General features: G+C 40.3%; 1 protein-coding gene across 7 annotated transcripts in view; it reads right to left on the bottom strand.

Annotated features, from left to right (window-relative positions):
- TRAK1 (trafficking kinesin protein 1) overlaps positions 1–27,601 on the bottom strand; it is a 127,227-nt gene that overhangs the window by 39,259 nt on the left and 60,367 nt on the right. For 6 of the 7 annotated variants that reach the window (XM_069007516.1, XM_069007514.1, XM_069007515.1 and 3 more), the window contains exons 3-4: positions 25,791–25,985; positions 118–194 (exon numbers count right to left, since the gene is read on the bottom strand). In XM_069007516.1, the coding sequence (XP_068863617.1) occupies positions 118–168 (51 nt within the window). In that variant the 5' untranslated portion in view covers positions 169–194; positions 25,791–25,985. Of the gene's footprint in view, positions 1–117; positions 195–14,550; positions 14,719–25,790; positions 25,986–27,601 lie in introns of those variants that run through there. The other variant, XM_069007517.1, reaches the window with a different exon arrangement.

The raw sequence follows: 27,601 nt of genomic DNA on the forward strand, positions 1-27,601 counted from the left end.
CCCTTATTCCTCCCTGCTGGAGGACAATCTACCAACAATGTTTAGTAGTGGTACCATGTAATTTCAGTAGTATTTTCTCATACTGTGTATGGGTCCTTAAAGAGATGTAATACTTGCCTCTTCAAGAAGACGTGTTACAGCATCTATGTCATTGTATGTTTTAGTCATCTGGCCCACTCTTTCAGCACATAAAACTGCAAAGAAATAAAGCAAAACATTAATCAGATAGGCAGTACTACTGGGGGAGGATCACAGAGTATTCTGAGCTGGAAAACACCCACAAGGATCGCTGAAATCCAGCTCCCATCCTTTGCTAGAAATACCTTTCTAATTTAGGTGTGCCTAAGTTTTTATCTTAAAAACCACTTATGTCAACCTCTGGGTAAGCACATCAAGAGCTAAAAACTCAAAACAAAACAACAAAGAAACAAAACTCAACCCCGCCCCCAAACCTGCCCTCAAAAAAAAAATGAAATCCAAGATTCCTGTTATACTGAGAATAGAAGTGCTCCTCTTCTAATGAGCACTTGCTTTTGTCAGTGGCAGAACAAACTTAAAATGTTAAAATTTTCTTCTCTGAAGATTAATGTATTGAGTTTACTAAAAAAAAAAACCAAGGGAGTCAGAACAGATATTCTTAGATACACAATCAGGATTCCATCATGTCACCTACTCACTGTATGACATGCAGTAGCATTACTACATGAATAAGCTAGGGGCACTGCCCAATACTGCTAGGGGCACTGTTCATCAGAAAGACACTATGTCATATTAAGTCGATAAGAACTGGGTTTTATGGTAGAAGACAGCAAAGTAAGTACAAAACACATGCAAAATAAGAAATGGCTCTTGTAATACACAGGCCACACCACAGTGACCACAGTATCACTCATAACAAATATTTACTTAGACTGGTTGAGATGATTAATCACTAAGGTGGAACCAGGAGTTTTATCAGACTGAAGAAAGTATACAGATGTTCAGTCTACCACCACAGGTAATCCTTTAAGAAGCTACACTGACTTATCTAGAAGTCAACAAATTTTCTAAAAATTCACCAACAGTCACAGGAAACAACAGCACTTTCTATTCTACCCTTCTGTTCTTTTTATTTTCAACTATACCTTTTCCTCAAACCCTGTAATTCTGGAAAAAAGGACTGTTAATAAAATTCAGGGGATCATATGGACTATGAGTTATCAGGCTGTTGTAGGCTGAACTGTTCTTCAGGGGATTTACCCTTGGCAATGTCAGTTAAGGCTCCGTCTGGCAGATAAGCTAATGTTGTTCTAGCGCACACTAAGGCGGGGGAAGAGACAGATCAGGCCTAATAGGATTTAAATAGTGAGGAGAAAAAAAGAGCAGAACTGTACAGTAACATTAGCAGGAGACAGTTTGTCACACTAAGGAAACAACACTACCTAATTCATAAATACACAAATTGCATATATATAAATATACAGCTGCTCACCACTAAGGCACATTGATAATACATCAAATGCAACAGTACTTAAATATCTATTGAAATGTTGGAGGACATTTTTCCTTACCTAACCATCAGAAAATTGCTTAAACTATGGCAAGAAATTAATTTTCTTCCTTTATTTTCCTGTTTCTCTAATTCTTTTTTGCGGATCACATCCTAAAAACATGTATAATATTTATTGACATGAGTAGTGCCAGTGAACTCCAAAGAATGCTATACAAAAGTATTCAAAATATAATTGCATTTATCCAAATAGTAAGTCTGAAAGTCGTAAAAGGTTTATGCTTCAAAGTAATAACCTGACAAACACGACATACCAAGAGAAAGAATAACTCTACCACTGCAGAAGTAAAAATACAGTACATCCGTAAACTACAAGCTGTATCACTCAAAAGCAGACTAATCAGGATTCCACAGGAAAAAATGCAGTAACTTGTAGAAAGCATTGCCGAGAGTTGAAAAAGGGGTTAAACAGAAGTTTTCCATACAAACTTCACATAAAGACAGAAGGTGTAATGTTCAGAAGACTCTTCATCCACACACACCCCAACTGGTATCACCATAAACTCAGTTTTGTTTTAAATATAGTAAGTTCATAAATCATGCCATAAAACACCTATCAGAAACCCTGACGCCAGCAGGTTTCCAATACAACTGTACACTAAATAGTTCCCTTGGTTACAACATTCCATCACTACTATAAAATAATGTTTGACATCGTCATTAGCAAGCTCATTACAACTCTGTACCTAGCACTAACAATCACCACTGAGTAGGACTATGGCAACCTCACACCATCCCAGTCCAGGTAAATGTATAACCTTCCTAACAGCCAGGCTGATAAAAGAATGGTGTTCCCACAGACAGAATAAAGTCACTCAACTTGGAGAGTGATAAAGGTTGATTTGTGTGGATACTCCCTGGGTTATTTCTTCAGAACTTGCCATTTAAACTTTAGCCTGGCAAGGCAATACCACAGCATTATCACAACAGACATTACCAGCAGCAAAGTAGAATCTGGTCACCAATAGCTTTTATACCTCGAAATTTCTGTCAAAGTTCTGTTGGTGATTGTCAAAACAGAGATCTTCACACACTACTCTGCCAACGTGAAAGGGTTTCAAAGAAGAAATGTTCTTTTATGCATCCTCTTTATTCTCCAAGTGGAAATAAACTTCAGTAGACTGCATATAATAAAATTCTTCAGTCAACTACTGCCCATACTACTTCTACTACTACATACAATACTGTAGAAACACAGAGCTACTAACCAAATGGAAGGATTTCCTTTTGGAAGGAGGGCAAACTTGCAAAGAGCTGTTGCTTACCATTACTCAGAAATCAAGGCTTGTGGGGAGGAGAAGGTGAAAAGTGAGGGTGAGAGTGGAATTCAGAAGCATCATTTAAAAAAACCCCAAACCTTAGAAGTGTCTAAATATTTAGTTATTCAACCTCCATACACTACAAGATAACATTTGGCCAATTCCTAGTACAGGAGTTTTTATTTCTTTAGTGATCAAAAAAATCTATCAGTGAAAAACACCCACTATTTTGAAAAACCATTTAGAGGTGTGATCCGTGAAGTATGCAGAGGAAAAGTACCCCCCCACACACACCACATATCTAATGGATCCAGCATAGTAGGTTTCTAGCCTGCTGGAATTTCTGATGAGTATGAGAGCCTGGTAACGCTGCTGTAAAGATAAAACAAGAGCAAATGAAGGACAGTGCCTTGTAATGCAAAACCTACAGTGCCAAATGACTGACCTCTTTTTGCTCACTCACACATCAGTAGTTTTTTGCTTGAGGGTGATAGGGAGCACTGTGTCTAAGTGCATGGATGCACACAAACAGCCAAATAAAATATACTTTGCACTTCTCAGCTTATGAAGAAGGCTGATAGACAATACAGAAAGAAAGAATAATTTTAAAAATCCCACGGGTTTTGATAAGTGCTTTGAAGCTAATGTCACAGATCCAAAACAGGAAACAAGGAACAGAGAAAGCTCCCATCGCATTATTTTCATGACAGCACTAAATACATGATACTGGGGACACACGTGCAGTTCAAATTGTTTGGGGTTTTTTTTAAAGCCAAACACACAAATGGACAAATGCTACACAGATCAAATATTTCCTCTGTCTTAAAGTACCTAGCACCATCTTCACACCCTCGTAAAGCTTGCAAATTTACTGGTAAGGACATTCCTGTGTTTCCCAACATTAAGTACAGTTGAAAGGATGTATTTATTTACTCTGCATTTATTTCTTGTCATCTAGTTAATGGAGCACTGATTACCAAGCTGAAGATGCACAGGGAGATGGAGGAGTGCATGCACCTTTCTGGATTGCTCCGTGAAAGTCACCTATTCAACAAGTATGCTACTTAAAGGATGTTTACAGGAAGAGGAGACAGCCGTGGAAGGGAAGCAGAACAAGAATACCACTACTGGCAGCTTCTGCAATGACCTACCAAACAAAGGATTCAAGTGGAACAAAGGATAAAAATAACACTGGAGCCAGCAGTCACAGGTATGCTCAGCTCCTGCTCCCTGCATCCCTCCTCAATGCATTCTCCCTCTCCATTTTTGAGACCCATCAACCAGGGATGAACTAAAGGACTAAAAGAGAGCAGCAACTGCTGAAGAGGAAAGCCCAGCTCCCACTGCTCCTCTTCCCATCTATTTCTAACTACTGGGAAACATAAGAGGGCCAAGATGTTATTGTAAATTTCACTTTTGGGGCAGATAATATTGACCTGTATAATTATAGAGCCTTAACAGGGAAGGCGCTAGTGCATGATGATTTCCCTACTACCAAAATTTACTTCATCAGAAACTCCATCAGGGGAAACGAATGTTGTTCATGGAGCACAGATCTCTTGCCATTTAAACACTCATGCTTCTTACTGGCAAGGTGGCGGGAGGGGAGAGCGCTTTTTTTCATAGCAGTTCCCTACCCAAAGCCTTTAACTATGGCAAGGTCTGCTATAGTCTTGCTCAGTCATGACAAGCCCTGCCTCACAAACAGCTTGTCTTGCTCCCCTCTGGTCACAGCTCTGTCCAAACACCAAAGATACAATCACAAGGGCATCGCATCCTAAATGTTGCACATGGAGCCACACAGAACACACACATGGCAAATCTGACTGACCAGCCATGCTCCCTGCTGCCACTTGGCAAGCGTTAGCCATCAAAGGCCCTGGCAGACTCAGACTCCTCGGCTCTCGATGGATTCAACTCTCAAAGGCTATTTTTATACTCCAGGGATAAAGCACCCGCTAAAAATTACAGCTTCAGTTCCAGAGCCACTGATAGTTATCCTCTGGCACAGGTTACTGTGAGCACTACATTACTTGAGCCAAGCACATGTGGAATTCTGAAACTGTGCCATATTAGGTATATTATGTCTCAAATAAACTCAGGAAAATTATACCTCAAATGTGCTGCCAGCTGTTACTGACCCAGACTAGAAAGATTTCCCACAGTTAAACATGGTAGCTCCTCCTCCAATGTGCTTTTGGCAGCCCTGGCTAAAATGGGGCAGAAGCTTCAGATCTGCTGTTGCCTGCCACATTTGAGACAGCCCTAAAAGAATATGCCCATCTAAAGAGCTTAAAAATTTTAAGATACTACTGTCACCAGAGCTTGAAGAATGTGCTTCTGAGTCACAGCTTGCTAGAAGTCCAAATCCTAACATAACACCCCAGCAGTTCCCCCAGCCTGCCCCAGCACTCCCCAAGCAGGGAGCAGGCCAGTCACTCCACAAGGCAGACGGGGAGGTCAGCAGGTGACTGTGACCCTGGTTAGAGGGATAAGGAGCGGTCACAGCGCGCCAACTGCTTCACAACTGCCAGGTCACACTGTGGGCGAGCTCTGTGCAGCAGTCTGTAAGAACATGATGCTGCGAGCAATACATACTCAGTCAGCAAGTTCAACAGACGATCCAACAGATTTGGTTTTTGTCTTCTTCAGATGTTACAGCCTGGCTTACTGTTATTTCAACAGCACAGTTTGCAAAATAATCTTTTAGTATTAAGCTGCAAGTACTGATTCTTCTGGAAGAAGAGATTTTATCTTGCTGTTTAAGGCTATGGTTCAAGGAGTGTTTGTTTACTGCCATTTATCTCATAGCTTAGCAAATCCAATTTTAAAGCCTCACATACAAACCTTTGTTATTACTTAACCTCAGGTTCGCAAAAAAACCCACCACTTTGCTCTTACTTCTTTTCTAAAGCCTCTGCCTGAAACCTCAGGCAGTGAATAATTTCAAAGTACTTCCTCTAAGTAGGACATGAACTGCATCAAATTTTCTTGTGATGAATGAAAAACAAAGTTAAAAGAAATTTCAAGAAGAGCATCAGACACTTGTTCCTTCTATTAGCATAAACATAAACCAAATGTGCTAACTTGGAAAATACAGACACAATGTGAAATAAGGAAGTTGTCTCTGGAGAGAATTCACCTTAATTCTCTTAACTGCTCTAATGCATACATAATTTACAGACACAGCACAGCATAGCTGTTCTCTTGAAAGTTAAAACTTTTTTTGCAGGATTTTTTACTACTAGCCACTGAGTTACTGTCTTGACATTCTCTTCCATTCATTTCTTGTCAAGAAATGTCTGGACTGCAGTCAATGTAACTAATAAATGGGTGAAAGATTTAAACCAGGATCTGGACTGTACATCTTTAAAAATCCTAAAACGAAGTTACAAGCCCGTAAGCCACACATTCTCAGCTGTCTCCTTTCTTAAATATGTGATTTTTCCTATCCCTTGGGAGGGAATGGTTGTGCCAAAGCTTTCAAGAATGACTCCTCTCCATCTTTTTTGCTTCAGCATTTACAGATCCCAGAGCTCTGAAGGGCCTCCATCCTATTGTACATTTACATTTTCTTAAAGTCAGACCCCTGGAGTGCCTGATTTAAGATTTTAATAGTGATTCCAAGACTTTTTTTTTTCTTTTTAATTCAACTTGAGACAGATTCTTTGCCTGCATTTTCTAAGTACTTTAGATAAAGAGGACTTTTAAACTACTACATTAGTAAATGGAAATGGCTGCCATCATAGGTCCTATGTAGGTCAGAGTCTTTTCCTCTCCCACCTGCAAAAGCAAGAATCAAAACACAGCTCCCTTTCAGAAACAGCTGACACAGCGAATCACTAATCAGAGAAAGCTGACAGGTTGTCCCTTCACAGCTCAGGTTTCTTTATGAAGAAAAACTTAGTAGACACTATCAACATATATCCCTGAGCAAAGTTTCACTGCAGTCTGCCCTGAGGCCAGCTTATCAAATGAAAAGTAAACATACTGCTGTCAGGCAACTTTATAATTCCAAAGCAATCCCAGTGACTCCAGGACTGTTCTGCCCAGGCCTTTATGAAGGTGGCTTCCACTGTCATCAAGAGAGCCGACTGTAACACTGCCAGGTGTAACTTTAGTTCTGTGACAGGCTCCAGAAACAGGACTGAGAGAACTTACAGCATCTAAATGTTGGGACAGAGAAAAACCTCACTACATCAAAACGACTATGATGGTCAAGAAATGAGGATGCATGCTGCACATGGAATAGGCCAAACAGTTAAGGAGTCTTAATTACAGAGTTTTTATCCTCTTCCTTTCAATAACTATAAATGGTTCAAGTGAAGCGTATCCTCTGATTTCCCATTTCTGGTACCAGATTTACAGCCAGATAAATGTTAGCTAAAACATTTCTTTTGTTCAGGAGGAAAAGGCTACATGCTGGTGTTTCCAGCCACTTATAGAATGGATTGACTCATCCATTCTCCTACAGAAATACTACACTTTGCAAGCACTCCCACGTGCAAAGATGTATAGAAATACCATATATATCAGTTTTTGTGTATCTGTATCTCTGCTACACTGAGTGTGTAGGTGACATGAATGCAGAGGTGGAGAAGAGAAGGCATCTTTAGAAGACATTTCAAACACATACTGAGCTTTTGAGAGGAAGGCACTGTAGAAAGACAGGGCTAAATTTATCACAGATAGAACTCAGCTTTTTTTCTCCCCTTCTCAAAATCAACAAGAACGGCTTCAGACTGTTAGATCTGGATGAAAGGTAAAGTCAGCAGGAAGAATAAGAACAGCATGAGGTATGCTTCTGCAATTATTGAATCGCTAAGAAAAATAGGAATAAAATATAAAAAAAATGTCAGCTGGCCTCTCTTGATAAACTTCCTCTCCATTCCAATCCCCACTTTTAAATTTTCTTTCTATCAGTATTTTCTTCAGCACCTTTCTTTTTTGCACAGACACACAAGTCTGAAAACCAGGTGCGATATTTGATTGTGAGGGAGTTTTTATAGAAAAATCCTATGCAATGGAATTCAAAGAGTATGGTTCATTCACCAAGACTCTGGACACAGGAACTGTTAACCACGAGGTGAACAAGGATGTAAATTCACAGCACATTGCATTCTCTGTGCTAACAATCCTTCAAAGCATCCTTACATCAGCTTTACAATAGTTTATTTGGAAGTAACAATTCTTTAACATGAAACTACTGTTTCAGAGCAAAATTTACAGCACATGAAACAACGGGAATGGTGCATTCAGCTTTTGCTACCTGAAACCCTGAAAAAGGCTGCCAGATTGACTGGAAGCAGCCCTAGAATAGGTACCCCCTCAATACAGCAGGTGCACAGGAGGATTTTCAATGCACATACATTCCCATTTCCATCTGAACGGGCCAGTTGCCCATTATTTCCAGAAAGTACAACAAGATTTTTGGGTTGTTTTTTTATTGAAAATTTAAGTCATAAAACCCCACACTTGGATTATTTCTGTCTATGCGCTTTCAAATTCATGGATAAGCACAAAATTGCTGCTCTGTTCTAGAAGCACCTGCTGGCAATGACAACCTAAAATACACAGTTTCATAAGACACACATGGTGCATATATAAAAAACTGCACTACACAATTCCAGAGAGAGAAAATTTCCCAATTCCTGTTCCATTATAAAATAGGTATTGCACAGCCTACATCTGTTGATCATGCATTTCTTCTTTAAAGAAGTATATATAATTTAAGGTTTATCTTATTTAGATACTAGAATTTTTCATCCAAATGTACTGGCTACCTATGTAAAACATAAAATTTGGTGTATTTAATCCACAAATACCACTCAGATCACTTATATGTTGCCATGTGCTACTACCATGAAAGATTAAAAAAAAAGGTGAAAAGTACCTTCTTCCAAGATATCAAGGCTCTGTCTGTCAGAAGTGCGTTCCCTCTCATTTTCCTTTTCATAGTCATATTCATAGCTTTCCTCTTCGTTTACTGACATTGCTGCAGTTATCCCAGACAGACACGAAATGATGCCTTAGTCTCACAGGCGATGGGAAGTCATTCCCTTGGAGGCTGTATCTTTGGGGAGAGCAAAGCAAGGTCTCCACAAAGCAGGATACCATCTTTCCTCACTCACATGCTCAGCCAAGGAACTCCAGAGCGACTGAGTATTCGTCCTTAGTGCAACAGCTTTGTGTTGTACAGATGGGGTGGAGGAGGGAAGAGACCATCTGTCTAATAATTACTAGAAGGTTTATGTTGCTCCTCAGACCAGCTCTGACAGTAGCCAGTTTTTGCTCAAAAGCCCCCAACGTATTTCAGACAAAGCTAGTGGGCTGAAAGCCCCTCCCTGACACTCCTCATGTCAACAAGGCTCTCTCTCTTCGGCCCCTGCTCTTATGAGTGAAGTGGTAGCTCCCCACAAGTGTCTCAACACGGAAGTCTGACCCAGCCTCTGACTGTCACACCTGGGGAAGGGTGTGCACCGTCACAGAGTCATAAATCACCTCTCGAGTTACCCAATGCATCAAGACCTCACCGGAGCTGTGAACAGCCTGAGCCTGTGCTCACACACAGCCAATCCCACCCAGCAGAGAGATCTTGATACCCAGGGCTATTGTGCAGTAAAGTCTGACTGCAGCATCCACCACACGCTAAAACCACCGCGTGAAGAATTAGGCTGGGGAAAGGAGCTTCTTTATTGCTTTTATTAAAAAGAGATTACACCAGTACAAAGAACTTAAATGACATATCACATTAGCTGTCAAATACTGTGTTTTCCACAGTAATTTTTCTCTTCAGTCTGCTGTGGGAAAAGAAATACCTCACAAGTCCACATATGGCATCCTAGTTAATTTTCAAGGGTACATGCATCTCTTCTTTGTTCAACAAGAAACAAATTTCCTGTGCTCAAACCTCTTGTTTCCCAACAGGTTGTGTTTGCTAATCTTGAATACATACATAGGGCAGGCTAACTTTCTTATTTAATTTTTTGTAGCCACAAGTATTTAATGTTTACCAGGTTGCCTCCCTTACTTGCAGCAGCAAGCAGGCACCCTTTGCTGCTAAAGCATTCCTATCCACATCATGGGGCAAAGCATTTGCAGGCAAAGTGGGGGCACTGCAAGGCAAAGGCACCTCATCATCCCCTGAAGGGACGTACCTGCTAGGAACAGACGGACAAACATTACATTCTAAGCCAGCAGAATGTAACAGCTTGGGTCATGTAGGAACAATTTTTCTATTACCATTTCTCTGGTGCTGAGGAAGAAGGGAGTAATATGAGATGGGAACCAACTACTTTTATACAATAATGATGAATGATTCTGTTCTACGTTTTAAACTCCTGATATTTATATGCAAACAATGCAACAATGTGTATATAAATAATAGCCAAAGGGTATGAAATACGTGTAAGTGGTTGATGCAGAAAGAAACACTCACTTCTGAATAAAAACGATCTTGCTACTCAAGGCAACTTGATCCTTGACAGCCAAAATTTACCACAATATTCAACAGCAGCAATAACCTCAAGAACTCAGCTGGGGGAAAAATAGGACTGTCCCTTTCTCCCCAAATGATTACATTAAAAGATATCATTTTAGTAATAATGAGAATTACTTCTAGTTTCCTAGAGCTTTTCTGTGCCTTGAATCAGCTCTATAAAAAAAAATACTTACAATCAGACAGTAAGGGTCTTAAGTGCCTACTTGCTATTCAGTGTCAATTTATCACATTTCAGTAATAGCTAGAAAATGGAAATTGAGAAAGTAACCACAACAATACGTCATACTAAAAGAATGCAAGAAGCACCTTTTAAAGCTTAGGGACAGAAAAGTCACCCCTGCCAAACATGCTGCAGTTTTAATACTCCTGACAAGCATTCAGCTACAGCCAACCATCTAGTTTATGAAGGACACACTGAAAGCAGGCATGTTGCTGCCCAAAATACATGACAATATAAGGAGAGTAAGTGAATATTCCCACAAATTGGCTTCTGAACTGTGACTAATATCAACTCATGCCACACAGGAGGACTCTGGCATTCAAAAGCTGAGAGAAAGTGTTGCAATGCCTATTTTGATATCAGCATATGATAAATGTTGATGCAAATTTATAATGGGTGGAGAAGGAATGTACGCCCCACCCTCACACTATCAACTCATTTTTCATGTATTCTACATTACATCACCTTAGCAGTGCAGGAATATTTACTTGCTAAAGATTACTAGCCAGGTTTCCAACAAACATGAAACAATAGCAGCTATGGATAAAATATTTTTTTAAAAAAGCTACATTGTATTCCATTCTGAAAATATATGATCTAATCTGGAAAGATTCAAAAGTGATTTTTAATATTTCCTGTAAAAACATACTCAGGGACTTTAAGAGTATACTAGAATGTAGACTTACATTTATGGGTTGCCACTGGGAAGTAAATTTGGTGTATTTGCTGCAATTTCCACTCTGAATTAGCAGATGAAGACCTTTACCTCCTGTCAGGAAGCTTGTTAAGGGGATTGCAGTGCTCCAAGCACACTCCTAGTACAACACCTGCACTGAGGTACAGAGTGTATTCAGCAGCTTTGCCATGAAACAGGAAACACACAAATCAGGAGCTAGTTTGAAGAAGGGTGAGGCTGGACACAATACAAACAAACCCTCATATCCTGACTCATTATTTCCAAGGAACTCCAATGCATTCAAATAATTTTAACTTTCCTTTATCAATAAAAATATCTAACTTCTGCACAATAAACTATTACTAACAATGCTGCATCTAGAACAAAGAGATTCTCTGTAAGCAAACAAGTCTAAAAACAGCCGATGAAATGGCAGCACTTGGATTTAAAGCACACTGATGAAGAAATGTGGGAATTTTGGGGTGGGCTCTTCAAGGAGGGAGATAAATTGGTTATTGAATGTGTGCTTTTGTTAATATGTACAGTCAAGCGAAGTTCGTTTGTTCAAATTTTTACTGGCTTCATGTTTCCCACTCTTTCAAAATCCCACACAAAATATCTTCTGTCACTCAACCAAAGGGACAGCATGTTACTCCTGCAGAAAGGGAAAGAAATATGATGAAGTGGGAAAACACTTATCTGGATGTTTAGCAGTTGAGCAGAATGAAAACAAAAAATATCTCTATGCTGCAATGTATGTTGCCTTATATGGCTTATGTGACTTGATAAAGAACTGGCAGTCAATGAAGGAGCAAAGAGAAAGAAGTGGCCTGGCAAAAAGCAGAAAAACAGGAAAATGGTATCAACAATTACATGAATATAAGCAAGGTTCAACTATATTTATTAAGTATAGATATAAAAGACATGGGAGCAAAACAAGACCAACCTGAATGACCATTTTAGCTGAACACCTATAGAGCAAGGGCTGTTTCGGAGACTGCATGCTAAAGGCATTCATAAGACTCTCAGATTTCAACAGCATACCCAGTGCCAGCATCCACTAAGATTCAGAGTAAAACCAGGGCTACTCAAAAGGGGCCAATGTATGAGGGAGATGATGGGTCACCACAGTAACACAAGCAAGGCAACAATAAGTAATCACTCATAAGAGATCACGAAGAACAAGCAATAACATTGTCCACTTTTGTTAAAAAGAAAGTTAGTGAACTTGCTGATAATTGTATCAGTGGAGTGGAAAACAGAACAGAAGAGAGAAGCTCTAAACAGTAACTGCAAACATAACAGGTGGTAAAAACATTTCAACCTGAGTGGGAAGAAAATACAGGAAGGGGTGCTGGAACAAGATGAAGCAGCTCAGGCAAACACAGAAGTGGTTAGAAGGTTCAGCATGTGTTACAAACCAGGCACACCATGGGTCTGGCAGAGGAAAAAAGGAAAAAACACCATTTCCTCCATGAGAAATTGCAAAAACTCATGACCAACAAAAGAAGGAGGCAAGATCCAATCGCACATTCACAAAGTCATCTGGAATTGTAGACAATTGAACTCATGCATTGTTATGAACTGCTGAGGTAGAAATAAACAAGTAATGGAAGAAACCACCAGGAAAGCAATTGGCTCTAAAGTCAACCTGGATTTCTCTAGAAAGCATTGTTCATTAAAAAAATATTGCACTAAGAGAAAGGCGGGTAACAAGCATATTCATAAAAATATCTATGGGTAGATATTTATCTGTTTACTTAGTAGTTTGTGCGGGTTTAGTTTGAATTTTTTCACCCAAGTTGTGTTGAGTGTGGGATTTTTAAGAATGTATTTTTTTCTATTTAAAACCACTTATATGAACCTAAACTTTTACACTATTATCTTTCCTGGTAAGAGTCTACACAAGTTTCACCTTTTCCTCTTTATCACTGGTTCTGTCCAAGTCTGCTATGAAATAACTACTTTCATACTCATGTACAGGCCCAGCTCTTTCCCCATTCCACCTACACAACATACTTTGCTAATGCCAAGTAAGGTAACAACTGTCAATCATATTATAAAATATTATACTTGAAAATGTATCTAAAAAGCACAGTGTAGTAGTTATTTATAGAAGCTTCAATTTATTGGAATGTTAGTTAACACCAGTGATTCACACAGAGTGTGACATTTTATTGTCTATTTTCATCTATTCCTACCAAAAATAAACTCTGTAAAGGACCTTATGTAAAAGAATTAATTAATTATCCCAACCCTAGAAAGTCTTTATCAAGATTTATAAATTGTATATTTTGAGCATTTTTTCTTTTTCAGGACATTAAAAAAAATACCACCACCAAATGCAAGTAGGAAACATCATTACTAACTATGTCAGTCATTACAGAAATTCATTACACCTGAGGTAACAGTGAGTCACTTCTTTACCTTACAGTTAAATAACAGCATTAAAACCTTATACCCCGATATAATTTTAGACTAGGTTTTTTTTCTCTGAAGAAAAAGAAACCATATGCTGTTAAAATAATTATTAAATAAATGAAACCAAATGAAGCCATGTCTTTTAAATGGCAATCTGAGTCCCAGAGGCTCTGACAAAGAATGTATGAACAATTTCATCACAAAAATAATTCTGCACGATATTATCTTGTGAGGATTCCTATTACTTTTAATGTACCACCTACTGTTTTCCAATATTGTATTTATCAAGAAGGGTGAACTGGGTGGGATTCATAACTGACTGCACACATACATCTGAGCTCCAGAGAGTCCATGTAAGGCAGAGAAATTGGCTCTCTAACTGTGCTTCAATTTGTCTTAAAATAGATATTCAAAACAGGTCAGCTGAGCTGCAACTGCCTATCTCACTATACTGAATGTAAAAAGAATCTCAGGAAAATGACTCTGGTATCAACAAATACATGGCAGAAAAATCAAAAACCAATCAAGGGACAGGCATCTCTTTTAATATGCCACCTGCTCCAGGTTTTTGGAAAAGCTCTGTTTTCTACTGCAGCAATGCCTTTTGTCTGCTACCACAATTAGAATACCTTTCTCCATCAACGGTGAGTGCCAACACTATTTTAAACCCAAATGAACATGCCAGTATCTAAGGCCAAAGACTGTGTCTTCTACTGAATCTCTCGAATCCTCTTCTCTCACACACACCTGAACTCAAAGAAGCAAAAGAAAGCTAAACCCCACAAAATTCTGTGAACTCTATGAGACTGCCGTTCACTTGAGAGGCCGAGACAGGACTCACAGCACTATCCTTCATCATGTAAAAACTAATACTTTCATTAAAAAATAATAGTAAAAAAAATGCAAGACAGCATTATGCCTTACCTGCTGGAGAGATATTTCCCTACCACACATCAAACCCTTCTTTCTCTTAGGGAAGAACTTCCCAAATACTTCAAGCAGACAGCCAGCACATACTCCAGCTGACTCTGCACATCTCAGCTCATGGAAGAATTATTGTGGGCAGGGGCTCAGCACTGACAGGAAAACCTGTAAGCCCAGAATCAGACCAACCACTACCGTGCACCTGAGGCCCTCATCCCACAAGGTATTTAAACATTTACCCAACACCTGTTGCTTATTCCATTGCTGTGAAACTCCCACGGTTTCTCCCATGCAGCACACACCTTAAGACAAAATGGGTGAGTAGATCAGCTCTTAGCTCAGGCATTCAGGCACACCACATTTCCACATCATGACACTCTGACCAGACAGACAAAGGATCTTAAAAATGAACAATTGGAAAAAACAAACCAAATGCTAACCTGTGGGAGCCTTAACATGGGGAAAGCTACAGCTTCTATTGACTGTAGAACTGGTCTGTTTCTTAAGCTTCTAAAAGCAGGCCAACTCAGCCTGTTACATCACGCAGATTAATCAGATGCTACAGTACTTACTAGGGTTAAACCTAGAGGATAAAGGTTACATAATGGATTCAATCCAAATTAAAGTGGTCAGATCTCTCAAATAAATATGCACCTTTCTCTTTGAACACCTGGACAGGAACAATCAATTCCTGTAGTTCAAGTGTAACAAGCTTCTGAAACTGCATTCAGTTCCAAAATCTACTACTGAGAAACAAATGGAGGAGGCACATGACACTGAAAAGACCATAAAAAACCATTTAAATTTTGTCACCCTTATCTTTACACTTCATGTCCCCTTTGGTATTGTTATTGTTAGAGCACTGTCATTGCACTATCGTTGTGTATTACATATGTACATCATCCCCTGGGCCTACACTCCTTCCTGCTTTCTGTGCCTTGCTTCACTGTGATCTTGGACTTGACTTGTTTAAGCTAAGCTCTCCAACCAGAATAAAATCCATATACAATTACTGCATTCCCAAAGGCTGCATTTTGCTTCAGAGTGCCATCAATAAGGGACCTTGATTTTTTCATGCTGCAGAGAATACAGTTTAGCGATTCCTTACCCTTTCTCGTGTGCCTTCTCTCAGAAGCCTGATGAAAACATTTGGTGTCCAGATACAGAAATAATCACCCTAGCAAACATTACATGAAAATTGCAAAAAAGATCATGCTTGCCAGAGTTTGTAATTCTTCCAGTTCAAAAAGTTAACCTGCTCACTTTTAAGAATCTACATTTTTCACAGACAAATAACCAGAGAGAAAATATGTACTGCCTATTAACACATCAAATATATACTTATTACAGGATATTGGTAATGCAGAAAAAGCACACCCTTCAAACTTGAACGGATAATCAATCTTACCATCAGTATATTTAAATTCAGCTCAATTATTATAGATACAGTTAGCTTTTCAAATATTCTTTCATCTGCCAAAGACTGCTCATACATTTCATATGCTGCTCTGCCACTCCCTTCAGAGAGGAGAAAGCTATACAGCAGAGTCTCTTGCAGCACACTCACAATGAGATGCTGAGGTGCAAAAGAGGTGCAGGCATCTCTGCTGCACCTGGGTGTTGCCTTTTTCTGGGTATTTCCTTTTTAAAACCACTGAATAATGATGCTCCAGTCTTACAGGCTCCAAATTCTGCAACAAGAGACTAGAAAGAAATATTTACCATCCGTGCATTCTTCATAATACCAGTCCAGTTCATAATAATCTGCTTCAATAAATTTCTGCATAGTCAGTATCCTTCAGTGACATACAGGAGATTTCACTTCGCTGCTAAGGTCAAGTGAAATGCAGCCATGCCTTCCTGCCTTTGCAAAATGCCAGAGCACAAGGCAGCTCACGGGAAGCTGAAAATGAGCACCACATCTTCACTGAGGCCGCAACTAAAATAAAAGGGGGGTGCGGAGGGTGTATTTGGAAGGAAAAAAAAAAAAAATAGAAAAAGGATGCAGAAAGGAAGCAGATGCCCTGGCAGCTCCTCTAATAAAGAAGCTCGGCACAGGAGCCTTGGATGGGTGTTAACAAAATCCTCCTATCAAAAGGCTGATGCGCTGACGTTGGGGACACACACCACCGCCCGGCTGGTTCTAACTCATTCCTTTCCTCCCCAGTCTCCACATCTCTTTCAGGCTAATGTGTTGCCATGGAGACGAGCTGGCTCCAAAAGCAATGCAGAGATGAAGAAAATGCATTTTGCTCTTTCTGGCTTTACAGACTAGAAGGAGTCCTCCATACTGGAAACAAAAATCATTGCTAAGAAAGATGATACAACTCCTTGCCACAGCTGACAGAACAACAGCATCACACTGTTGCAATTCACTGGGGACATGCAGTACATTAATAATGAAAATCAAGTCCATTACTACTCTCCTCCACACAGTTTGATAAAAGCCTGCCTTCCCCATGGAAAATTAAACTATGTTACTGCTTTGTTACACTATTCTGGTCTGATATAATAGAACCCCTTCTGCATCCTGCTGTTGAGAAATGCCAAACAAAAAAAAGAAAGAATCAGCAAAATCAGGACAGCAATACATTTCTCCTCGCAAGAAAAAGCTAATCTGTTTCTACTTTTTGCCCTCTCCATGAACCACTGCCCGTTTGGTTTTTTTTCCCCCAAGCATCTAAGTTTCAAAGCTGAAGACAAGAGATTAGGCCAAATTTTTACTACTGTATTCCTAAAAATACTGAAAGTCATCACCTAGAATAACTTAATTTTTGTATTCAGTGTTTTGGAAATGGAAGAAAATACTTTTGCAGCCCCCACTAAAATTGTGTTTAAGCTATTAGGAGAGAACCTATCTGAGGAACAGACACATTAAATCATCAAACAGCAATTCCAAAAGCATGTCTGAATAGGTGCAGGTACAGATACCAAGGGGATCGACATCCATTTTGTTCACAACCAGCACATACTCTTCACCCATTTCTCCCCCTTTTTTAGGAAAGGCGATTTCTTTGCAAATAGCAGTAGAAGCATTGGGATAGATTAAGTTGTGACCTATGTTAATAACACAAGGTAGGAGGCCATATTGGGTCTGACCAAGGAAGTCTTCAGTGTCTGTCTAGCTAAAGACTCCATCCACAAGAACAGCCATGAGCAGGCAAAAGAGAACTGCACAACATTTCCCACAACTGCCCTCCCAACCTCTAGCTTCTTCACCATCAGAGACAGCCTGAGACAGATAGAGCTACTGCTTTTAGCAATTCCTGAAAAACTTATCCTCTCTGTTCTTGAGCCCACATACATCTCCAACATCCTCCTGCAAGGAGTTCCACACATCTACTGCTCACGATATACAAACCCCTCACCTTATGCTTTGCAACTCACGTTTACTAACTTAACTTGATGCTTCCAGCTCTGGAAATCTGAACACTCAGTTCATCTCTCCTTTTCAATCACTCATGATTTGCAGACATCTATTAAGTTCACTCATGTCTCTTCCATGTTGTTATCACTTATTCTACTCCTTGACTGGTACCACTTTACTGTAACAGAAATAGGTAAAGAATAGTCAAGCTATGCAGAGGAAAATGCTTTGGTTTCTTGACCACATCAGTATTTCAGCTTTACTGGTATAAGAAATTATCACTGCAGTAGCTTTGAGTCTTGCAGGGTTTCAGTTATGCATACTCACAAGGAAAAAACTATACATGCTATTAAATGCAATTAAGGCTACACTGTAAAAATACCGACAAAGAAAAATAAAGGTTCCTATGGCAACATCAACTCAATTGCTCTGCATATAAACTATTTGTTCCACTTGTATTATTTTTGTCCAAAAGGTAATTTCAGTCTGGTAATGCTATTAAACAAGCATTTAAAATAGAAAGAATTAACACTGGCTACCACCTTAAATTGCTGCAGAGATAATCTCCTTTCTTTATTTGCTGACATTTTAAACAAAGGAAATCTTCAACATGCTAGAATTTTCTTCTCACTGTCCTTCCTATGGCACATATACTCCCTTTCAATGAGACAGGATAAAAATAGTTCAAGGTAGGGGCTTAGGGCTTTCTTGTTTGTTTGTTTTATTGATATTTTTTTACAGATCTGATTGGAAGCATACTGGTAAAATCCCGAAAGGCATTACTTTTCTGTGGTGAAAATCACTTGTGTGGCCAAACAATTTTAGAACTCCTCAAGAGACTGGGAAATACAGAGTAAGTGTGTTATCTTCCCAGCATGAAGACAGAAACCCTGGGCAGACAGAATACTATATATCCAGGTACCCACTCCCAAGCATCCCTTCAATTATATGAGGAATTGTAGCTCTATAAAGCTGGAAGGGTTGTCAAGTTGAACAGGAATTTGTGACCAAGCCGACGAAGCAGCTGCACACTTGCAGAACCTACTTTCAACCTCTGCAGCCCTACTTTTCCTTCCTACAGGAGTGTAGCAGATTAATTTTATAGTAAACTTATCAGAACAGTATATTTTTCTGGTGGACTGATTCTACAAACTTTGAACCTCTGTGTATTCAAATCTCCATACTGCAGTGCTACATTTGGTTGGGGTATTATTGTATTACTTGCCTAAAAGTTCATATAAAGTGGGGTTAAAAAAAGATTTTGGGTAATACGTCTGGAACCATAAGGAAGTCGCATTTCCCTATTCCAAACTGAAATACAGTTATTCACATTTGTTCAGCATTCCCTTTTAGCTGCTAAATTTTGTTCTATTTTTTAATGTTTACTTCTAACTAAACAAACCCCTCCCCTTTCATCTGTTTTCCATAGGGCAAAACAGACAGATTGATAAAGAATTCTGGTAGTCAATGGTGAACAGCTAGACTAAGCATTCTTTAAGTCTGTGGTTACTAACGGGTTTCATTAGGCAGGAAAGATGGCTTGAAAAGCTCAAGAGCCCTCTCCTTCCTTTTTTGCTGAAATAAATCCATGCCATAGGTCAACATTAAACTGATGTGCCTAAATTACCCAGGTTATAAAACCCACGCAAACCCCTTCCTTTGTTTGAAGAGAATTTTTGACGAAGGTACTTTCATCCACCCCACAGCAGCATACTCAAGACTGCAGTGCACTGTGCTGCTAGGGTGCAAAGCAGCAGCACGTCATCTCTGCTGGCAAATAAAGTCTTAAAAGGATGTCATTAAATAGCATGTCACTAGAAATCCTGTGTTTTCATGCTTAGTCATTCTCAGCTTTTTCTCCAAACCTTTTACAGTTCTGTGAGGATGCTTTGAAACTGAATACTGGAGTTGGATGGAGTATTTCCATGGCAGCTGCAATGGATTACATCCCATTTGATTACCTCTGGGTCACATTTCTTCTCTTGGCTACAGCCTCAGGATGGTTCAGATAATTAAACACCATATCGCATCATCAGTTTCTACAGTCACCAGTACAGTCACCACCACTCAGGATAAAGTTGCCCATCCCATTAACATCATCTGGAGCCCTTTTTATCAGAGCAGTAGCTGTACAGGCCACCAGTATGCAATGCATATTGATCACAGTCAGGCATTGCCACAACACATACTCTGCAAACTCACAAAGTAGGCATATTCAAAAGCCCAACTGATTTTCAACGATGGGCTGTCACACTTATTTCTAAACTGGAATAATTTACCAATGTGAAGAGTTAGTGGTGTTTCCACCCTCTAAAAGAACACTGAATAGGAGTAATCCTGTGACTACACATTTAGTAAGGGCAAACAACTCTGCAACTTAGGACAGTGATCTCTTCCAGTGTAGTGTTTTGTTTAGCAAGAAGTCTTGCTTAACCTGGAAAGAGCAGAACCCAGAGTAAAATCTAGAGCAACTGAGGGCATTATAACCAGCAGCTTTCAGAACTGAAAAAATTTAGAAAAATGGGTGCTTCAGATTTGATTGACTGTCCTTCATCAAACTGGGATGACTATCCAGGGTTTCAAAATAGTACAAGTATTTCCTACAGATGGGACAGAGCTCATGGCTTCTGACCTCACTGGTACAAGGAAAAGACTCTTCTAATGCACAAGAGGGTCTAACTGTTCTCCCACTGAAACAAAATGATTTAACATGAGACAGGGGCAGTCAGAGGAAATTAAAGTACTTAATGACAAAAAGCTATTTTCCACATGAAAGGATTATTTCTCCCTTCCCCCAAATAATTACTGGAGAGCACTATTTTTGCATTTGTATAAAATCAAAATTGATGTCTTTGGCAACCTTCCTGCAAAACCAGCTGTGTGGTTTAATTAAGGTATCACTAGGCACACTTAAACACTGTAAATAAGACCATAATAGCAAGAGACAGACATTTAAGAGAATACACCCCTATGTAGAATTAAGAAAATCAAGAATAAAGCTTTAAAGAAACAAATTTTGCAAACTGTTCACCACCTGGAAATAATGTACATTACAATCTCCTTTTTTTTTTGATTATATTTTTCCTGGAGACAGCAAAAACATTTCTAAAATGAAGTTGAGCTTAATATTATGCTCGATTGGCTAAACAAAAATATTTCAGCTGCATGGTTATGACCTATTTTTCTAACAAGGCAAAAAACCCACTGAGAGACATGATTGCAGCTTCCTGGGAGAGGAAAGGAATGCATTACACTGAAGGAATATAGAATAAGGGAGGCCAGAATAGGACCAAGCACTCCAGGTGTGGCCTCACTAACCTTGAGTACAACTCCCTCAGACTGCTGGCAATGCTCCTCCTAATACAGCTCAGGATGCCATTATTCTGCTTTTCAGCAGGGGCATATTTCTGGCTCATGTCCACCTTGATGTCCACCAGGATGCCCCAGGCCCTTTTCTGCAAGGCTGCATTCCAACAGTTGGACCCCAGCATCTACTGGTGCATGGGGCTGTTCCGCGCCAGCTGCAGGACTGTGCACTTCCCTCTGCTGAATAGCACAATGCTGCTCTTTACTCATGTCTCCAGCCTGTCAAGGTTCCTCTGAATGGGAGCACAGTCCTTTGATGTCTCAGCCACTCCTAGATCCTGTGTATGTCTCAACCCTCTGTGATGTTGCACAGCCTGTTGACTTCCTCTTAACTTCTCCACCTGGTGACAGCTTTTCCAACAACAGGACACCTGCATAAATGAAAGCCATTTCTCTCTACCTCAGGATAGGGAGCAGCTCTAGGCACTTCCAGCAACCTGACTCTTGCAGGGCTGCCTTTCCAATCTGATGCTCTTTCTGGGCCAAAGTCTCTGTCTGGGCTGAAGTCTCTGCCCTGAAGGACAGGTGCTCCAAAACCTGGAGAATGCACCTGTGGCACACTGCCATCACATCTGCAGGCTTAGGTTGTTCTGAACTCAGATGAGGATCCCTTCTTTGCACCATTCCACAGAAACTACTACATCTGTTAGCTGTGTCTGGAACCTGTGCTCCAGACCTGGCTGTTAGAGAGGACTTTCTCCCAGCCACCAGCTAAAAAGGTACTTGACCATCCCTACTGAGCAGCAGCTCCAAAGAAGGCTCAGGACACCCCTGGGTCAAGAGCAGCTGACAGCTTCTCAGAAGCCACTAGGACTTCCTGAGGCCCACATTCCTGTGGCTCACCTTACCTTTACCTTCCACGCAGCAGTGGGCACCCTCAGTTTTTCAGAGGGTTCCCAGATGGGCCCTGTCCCCCTAAGCTGCCAAGGAAAAACCCAGACTCCTGTGCTTGCTCACTGCCCCTAGTAGCTGTGCTCAGCCTGGCTCTCACACAGACCTCCCCACAGCCCTCAGCAAAAGTGAGCTTGACTGCCCCCAATACGGGGGCAGGGAGATGGAATGTAATTTTGCTGTATCATACATCATTTAGGCTTACTTGAAAGACACTCTGCCTTAACAGTTTAATGAGGCTGGTCAGATGACAATTTATTTGATTATGCTTTAGGATAAGATCAGTTTTATTTTATTCATTTGGCAAAAACTGGCTCAGCCGTCCATCTGAAAGAAATAATAACAAAGATGTGCTTTGGAGTTCCAGAATGTAAAAGTACAGTTGCAGGCCTAATACTATTCCGTTCCTCCCAAATGCCAACTAAATTTTATGAACTAATTCTCTACATCACCTATTCTGTGTTATAGCTTAAATCCCCACAAAAAGCCGTGAATAAATTAAAATGCTTGGATATTTGACTATTCATCTTTCTACCAATATCTTCAAAGATCAATTAAAAAGGAGAGCTAAGTAGCCTTACGTCCATCTTCTTGCGTTATGTGGCCCAGCAGATACTGAGCCTTTGTGGTTGTGAATTGGACTGAGGATCTCAAAAAAAAAAAAGAAAATTAAAAAAAAAAAGCCACAGGAAGGCAGAAAATCTGCTCTAACAATCCACAGCAGTATGCCTAAGGGTCACTGCTTATTCTTCTGCTATACGGATCAACACAGTGGGAAAGTCATCACATTTCCACCAACATGTTATAAACCAGCATCAATCTCAACACACAAACAACTGCAAGGAAATTTTCATAAGTCATTGAAAAATCAAACTTTCAAAGAGACAGGTTACAGTATTTGCTCACACCCTCATTGAGATTTTTGAAACAAACTAAACAGGTACAAGAAGGGTAGCTTAACTGCAGCACTGAAAATTGTGCACGTAGTCACACCGTGGAACACTCCGAAGTGGTGGCATAATTCACAGAACCTTTCTGCCAACTTACTTAACATAGTATTTTGGCTTTCATAGTTAATTTTGCCATAAACCAATGTTTGCAACCAATGCAATCCTTTTGAAACATGCAGTTATTACGATCTTGCACTCTTGTGTAGAGATGGAGTCTGTGACCTGTTCACAGCAATTGAACAAGGGTAAAGTCAGAGATCTCAGTTTGCAGGGTATCAGTCTAAGGCTAGACCCAAATTTGCTTAAATTTCTTGAACTACTATCTATACACAAATGTCTGCCTGTAAGCAGTAAGAAATGAACGTGTCTTTATCAAAGATTTCCTTGCTTGCTTCCTCTTTTTTAAGCAATTATTTTCCAGTAAAAGCAGAAAATATACCCTGTGGCAAGAATTACAGGGTTTTTTCCTTCAAGCCAGTTGACTGGAAGAAATCTACAACCACAGGAACATGGTAAAGCTGCAGTCATTATGCCTTGTAAGCTAAAAGCCAGATAAAATTAAGTACTCAGTTTCAGGCAGCTATGCTACCCAATTTCTCTGTTGTTTGCAGCTTCATTTTCAGAGAACAATAGAAGAGTTTGGGTTGGAATGCACCTTTAAGTCACCTAGTTCCAAACACCCTGCCATAGGCAGGGAACCTTCCACTAGACTGGGTTGCTCAAAGCCTAATTCAACCTCACCTTGATCATTTCTAGGGATGGGACATCCACAGCTTCTTTGGGCAACCTGTTCCAGTGCCTTACCATCCCCACAGTAAAGAATTTCTTCCATATAACTGATATAAACTGACCCTCTATCGGTTTGAAGCCATTATCCCCTGTCCTATCGCTACAGGGCCTGCTTAAAAGTCCCTCTCTTTCTTTCCTGTATCCTCCTTTAAGTACTGAAAGGTGCTCTGAAGTCTCCCCAGAGCCTTCTCTTCTCCAGGCTGAACAACTCCAGCTCTGTTGGCCTGTCTTCACAGCAGAGGTGCTCTGGCTCTCTGGATCATCTTTGCGTCCCTCTGGACTCACTCCAACAAGTCCACATCCTTCTTATGCTGGAGCCCCCAGAGCTGGTCACACCCTCCAGGTGGGGGTCTCACAAGGACAGAATAGGTAGGGAGAATCACCTCCCTTGACCTTGACCTGCTGACCATGTTTCTTTCAATGCAGCCCAGGACAGATTTGGCTTTCTTGGCTACAAGCGGACATTGCTGGATCAGGCTGAGCTGTCAACCAACACCCCCAAGTCCTTCTCCCTCAGGGCTGCTCTCAATTAATCTTCCACACAGTTTGTATTTTGTATCCATCCCCAGCAGTCACACACCTACCATGATCTCAGTTGGTAGAAGAGGGATGCTGCCACAGGGATTTTTGAGTTTCCCACTAGCAAAACATTTTTCCCATGGTTACTGCAACAGTCCACCACGCAGACAATTTTATTCATGAGACAGGACCAATCAGGTTATTAAAGGCTTTGGAAACCTTACATTTCAAATTATCCATTTAGCCAGCTTCTGCCATCATTGTAACAGCACTAACGGGCTGATACAAAACCAGGGTAGTAGACTTGATTCCACAGATCAGCTTCAGCTTGTCTCCCTGCCCTTCCCACTGATTTTGTGTGATTGGGGGTAAGCGGAGAGCATATGTAAGTTATTTACTAAAATACTTCCATGCCCTTTATTGAAATAGGAACATCAGAAACTCAGTTCTTCATATTATTCATACTTTTCTTTACCAGCTCTGCTCCTTAAAGTGATTCTTCAGGTGCTTCAAAATGCAATGAAGTCATCTTTGCTCAGGTTTGTGCTGAGCCCTGTAACTCATCCCTCCTGAAGCTCTACCTAAATCTACATACTACTATAATCCATGTAAATCCACTGCTATTGCTTTAGCATAGTAGTCATTGAGATGAATCACAGAAGCCTTCTCTAATTGCACACCTAAGTCAATACCTACAGTGGAAGAAACCAGAGAGACATGAATCCAGTCACCATGATGAAGTATCTACAGACTCCAACAAAACAATGACTAACCACAAAAGTCACAAATCTACTCGTGTTCCCTCTAGGCACAAGTATTTTTTTTTGTCTGATAGCATGAATATGAACAAATAAAAGAATGAAGGGCCAAACCATTTCAACCAAATGGTCAGAGCCTGGTTCTTCACCAGGCTTTTCTAGAAGCTTAAGCTGCAGCAAAATGATTTAATGTCATTCTGTGATGCTGGCACATAGTGCTGCCAGACAACAGTGCAATGTGTCAGAGAACACGTTCAAAAAAAGTGGATATGGAAAGAAGCCTAAGCTTTCTAAGCTGCACAGATATAGAAATTTCAGTCTCTTCGAGAGAGATCACAAGCAAAAAGAACTATTTCAGTTTCTCCAGTATTTGATAATGTGGAAAGGTACATGCACAAATCACAAGTGCAATGGCTGTTCTTGATTAAATGTTCCCTTCATTTTCTATCTACCACAATCTTGGAGACCAAAGCACTAAACCACGAACAGTTCTCTTCCTCTCCACAGCTTCCAAAGAATTGCACAGATACTTCAAAGAAGGTAACAAAAATAGCACTGTTTTATTTGTTTCTCAGTACAATTTCTGAATTTTTGACTTACGGAAGTATTTCAAGGTCTCTTCTATTTGCTCAGTTGTTAAGTCAATATTTGCATCGGGGGAAATGAGAGGTGTGTGAAGCCAGTCGTCGTGGTCATAACCATAGATTGTGTCCGCTCTTAGCTTATAATGAGGCAGCTGCTCTTCCAGGAGACTGATGATTTCAACTTCAGGAAGATTGGTACTATTGCACACATCTGTTAAGGGAAAGGGAACAATCTCTGTTAGTTACCTTGAGTACTATACATAAAACTTAGAAAGACATCAGTTTGTTTTGGTATCAACAAGATTTTGCTGCATGTAAAGAACAGCTCAATACAAATAAGTTCAGAAGATATGCCTGGCCCAAATTATCCTAAAATATTTATCATATCATATTTACTAGTAGACAATACAATGGCATGCTCTCTTTGTGACAAAAAGTCTGAACTCTAGAAGCAGGGACATTTATTGAAGAGTAAGTGGGCTACAGTGGGGAACAGAGAGCCAGTTACAACTGGAGTATGAAGAAAGGATTAGCGCACAGAGGAACATAAATTTTTTATGTTCTACTTCACAGATCATTTTTAACTTTCAAGCCTTACATATCTCCTTAACTTGGTCTTTGACCACAATTTAGTACCACTGTAATTTTTTGCCTTTGCTGCTGGCAGATTTTTCTCAAGAAACAGAAATCCAGGATTGCAATAGCAAACAGTGTCACAGTTCACACCTAAGACACACCCGTAAAGATGATTACAGGAACTTCCAGGGCACCTTTCGACACTATTTGACCTGCATTCTGTGCTGCAGACCCTCATGTTCACAAAAATATCAAATTTGCACCCAGTTCTAAAAATGGATACTGACAGCCAACAACAACAGCAAAAATGTTATAATTAAAATTAGAGCTTTAAATTTAGGCCAGGAAGTACCTGGGAAGTTTTAACACCCAAAAAAATCCCAATTCAAGATAGAAACTTTTCTACTGTGAGGATGGTCAGACAGGGGCACAGGGAGGCTAGAAGTCGAGTAAACAATGCCATGAGCACTTACTCTAAAAGACCTGCTATTAGTAGAAGTCAGAACACATTATCTTCAGAGGTAGCTTCCAACCTATATTACATTATAATGAAGAATTTTGAGAGTGTGTCAATACCCAAAACAGTTGTGATAGTTCCAAACGTATATTTAATTATCATATACAATTAAATACAATGTCATGCTAAATATTTATTACGATGCTGAGCAACCCATGGTATGTTTTCAGTAAATACTTAGTGCATCAATCTGCACATTTTTCATTTCCACACCAGTACAAAGAGAAAACCCCACCATCCAGCACAACCCCTACCCCCCATCCAAAGTAAGGAAGAGCTATCCACACCTTTTTTGGAAGAGTAATGCACTAGAGCTCCCTCTTTAACCAGTGTCATAGCTCTGCCAACTCTTGCTGAGACTCACTCCAGAGTAAACAGCCAAGACTGTCAAGACCCGGAGTGCTCCCATGTACCTCTACTGCCATGACCACGCTCCCCATGGTCCCCTCTGCCAGCACACTCTGCCAGGAGCCCCATGTACACCCCAGCCCCTGGTCCTGCCCTGTGCAGTGCTGTAGGCAAGCCTGTGCCCAGCTCTGTTCCCTGCTGACACTGACTCATTGTCCAGGCTTCCTGGATTGCTGGCATTTGTTTGACGATCGACCCCTAGAGAGTCAATTTGAACCGCTGCTGCCAGCACCTTTGCTCTGCTTGGGAACAAAGGGACTGGGCTGTGCCAACAAGGATTGTGCCCTTCCCATCCTGTCAGCTGCCTGTAAGGCAGCCCTGCTCTT

The sequence above is a fragment of the Aphelocoma coerulescens genome, chromosome 2 (genome assembly GCF_041296385.1).
Source record: "Aphelocoma coerulescens isolate FSJ_1873_10779 chromosome 2, UR_Acoe_1.0, whole genome shotgun sequence".
NCBI classification, from domain to species: domain Eukaryota; kingdom Metazoa; phylum Chordata; class Aves; order Passeriformes; family Corvidae; genus Aphelocoma; species Aphelocoma coerulescens.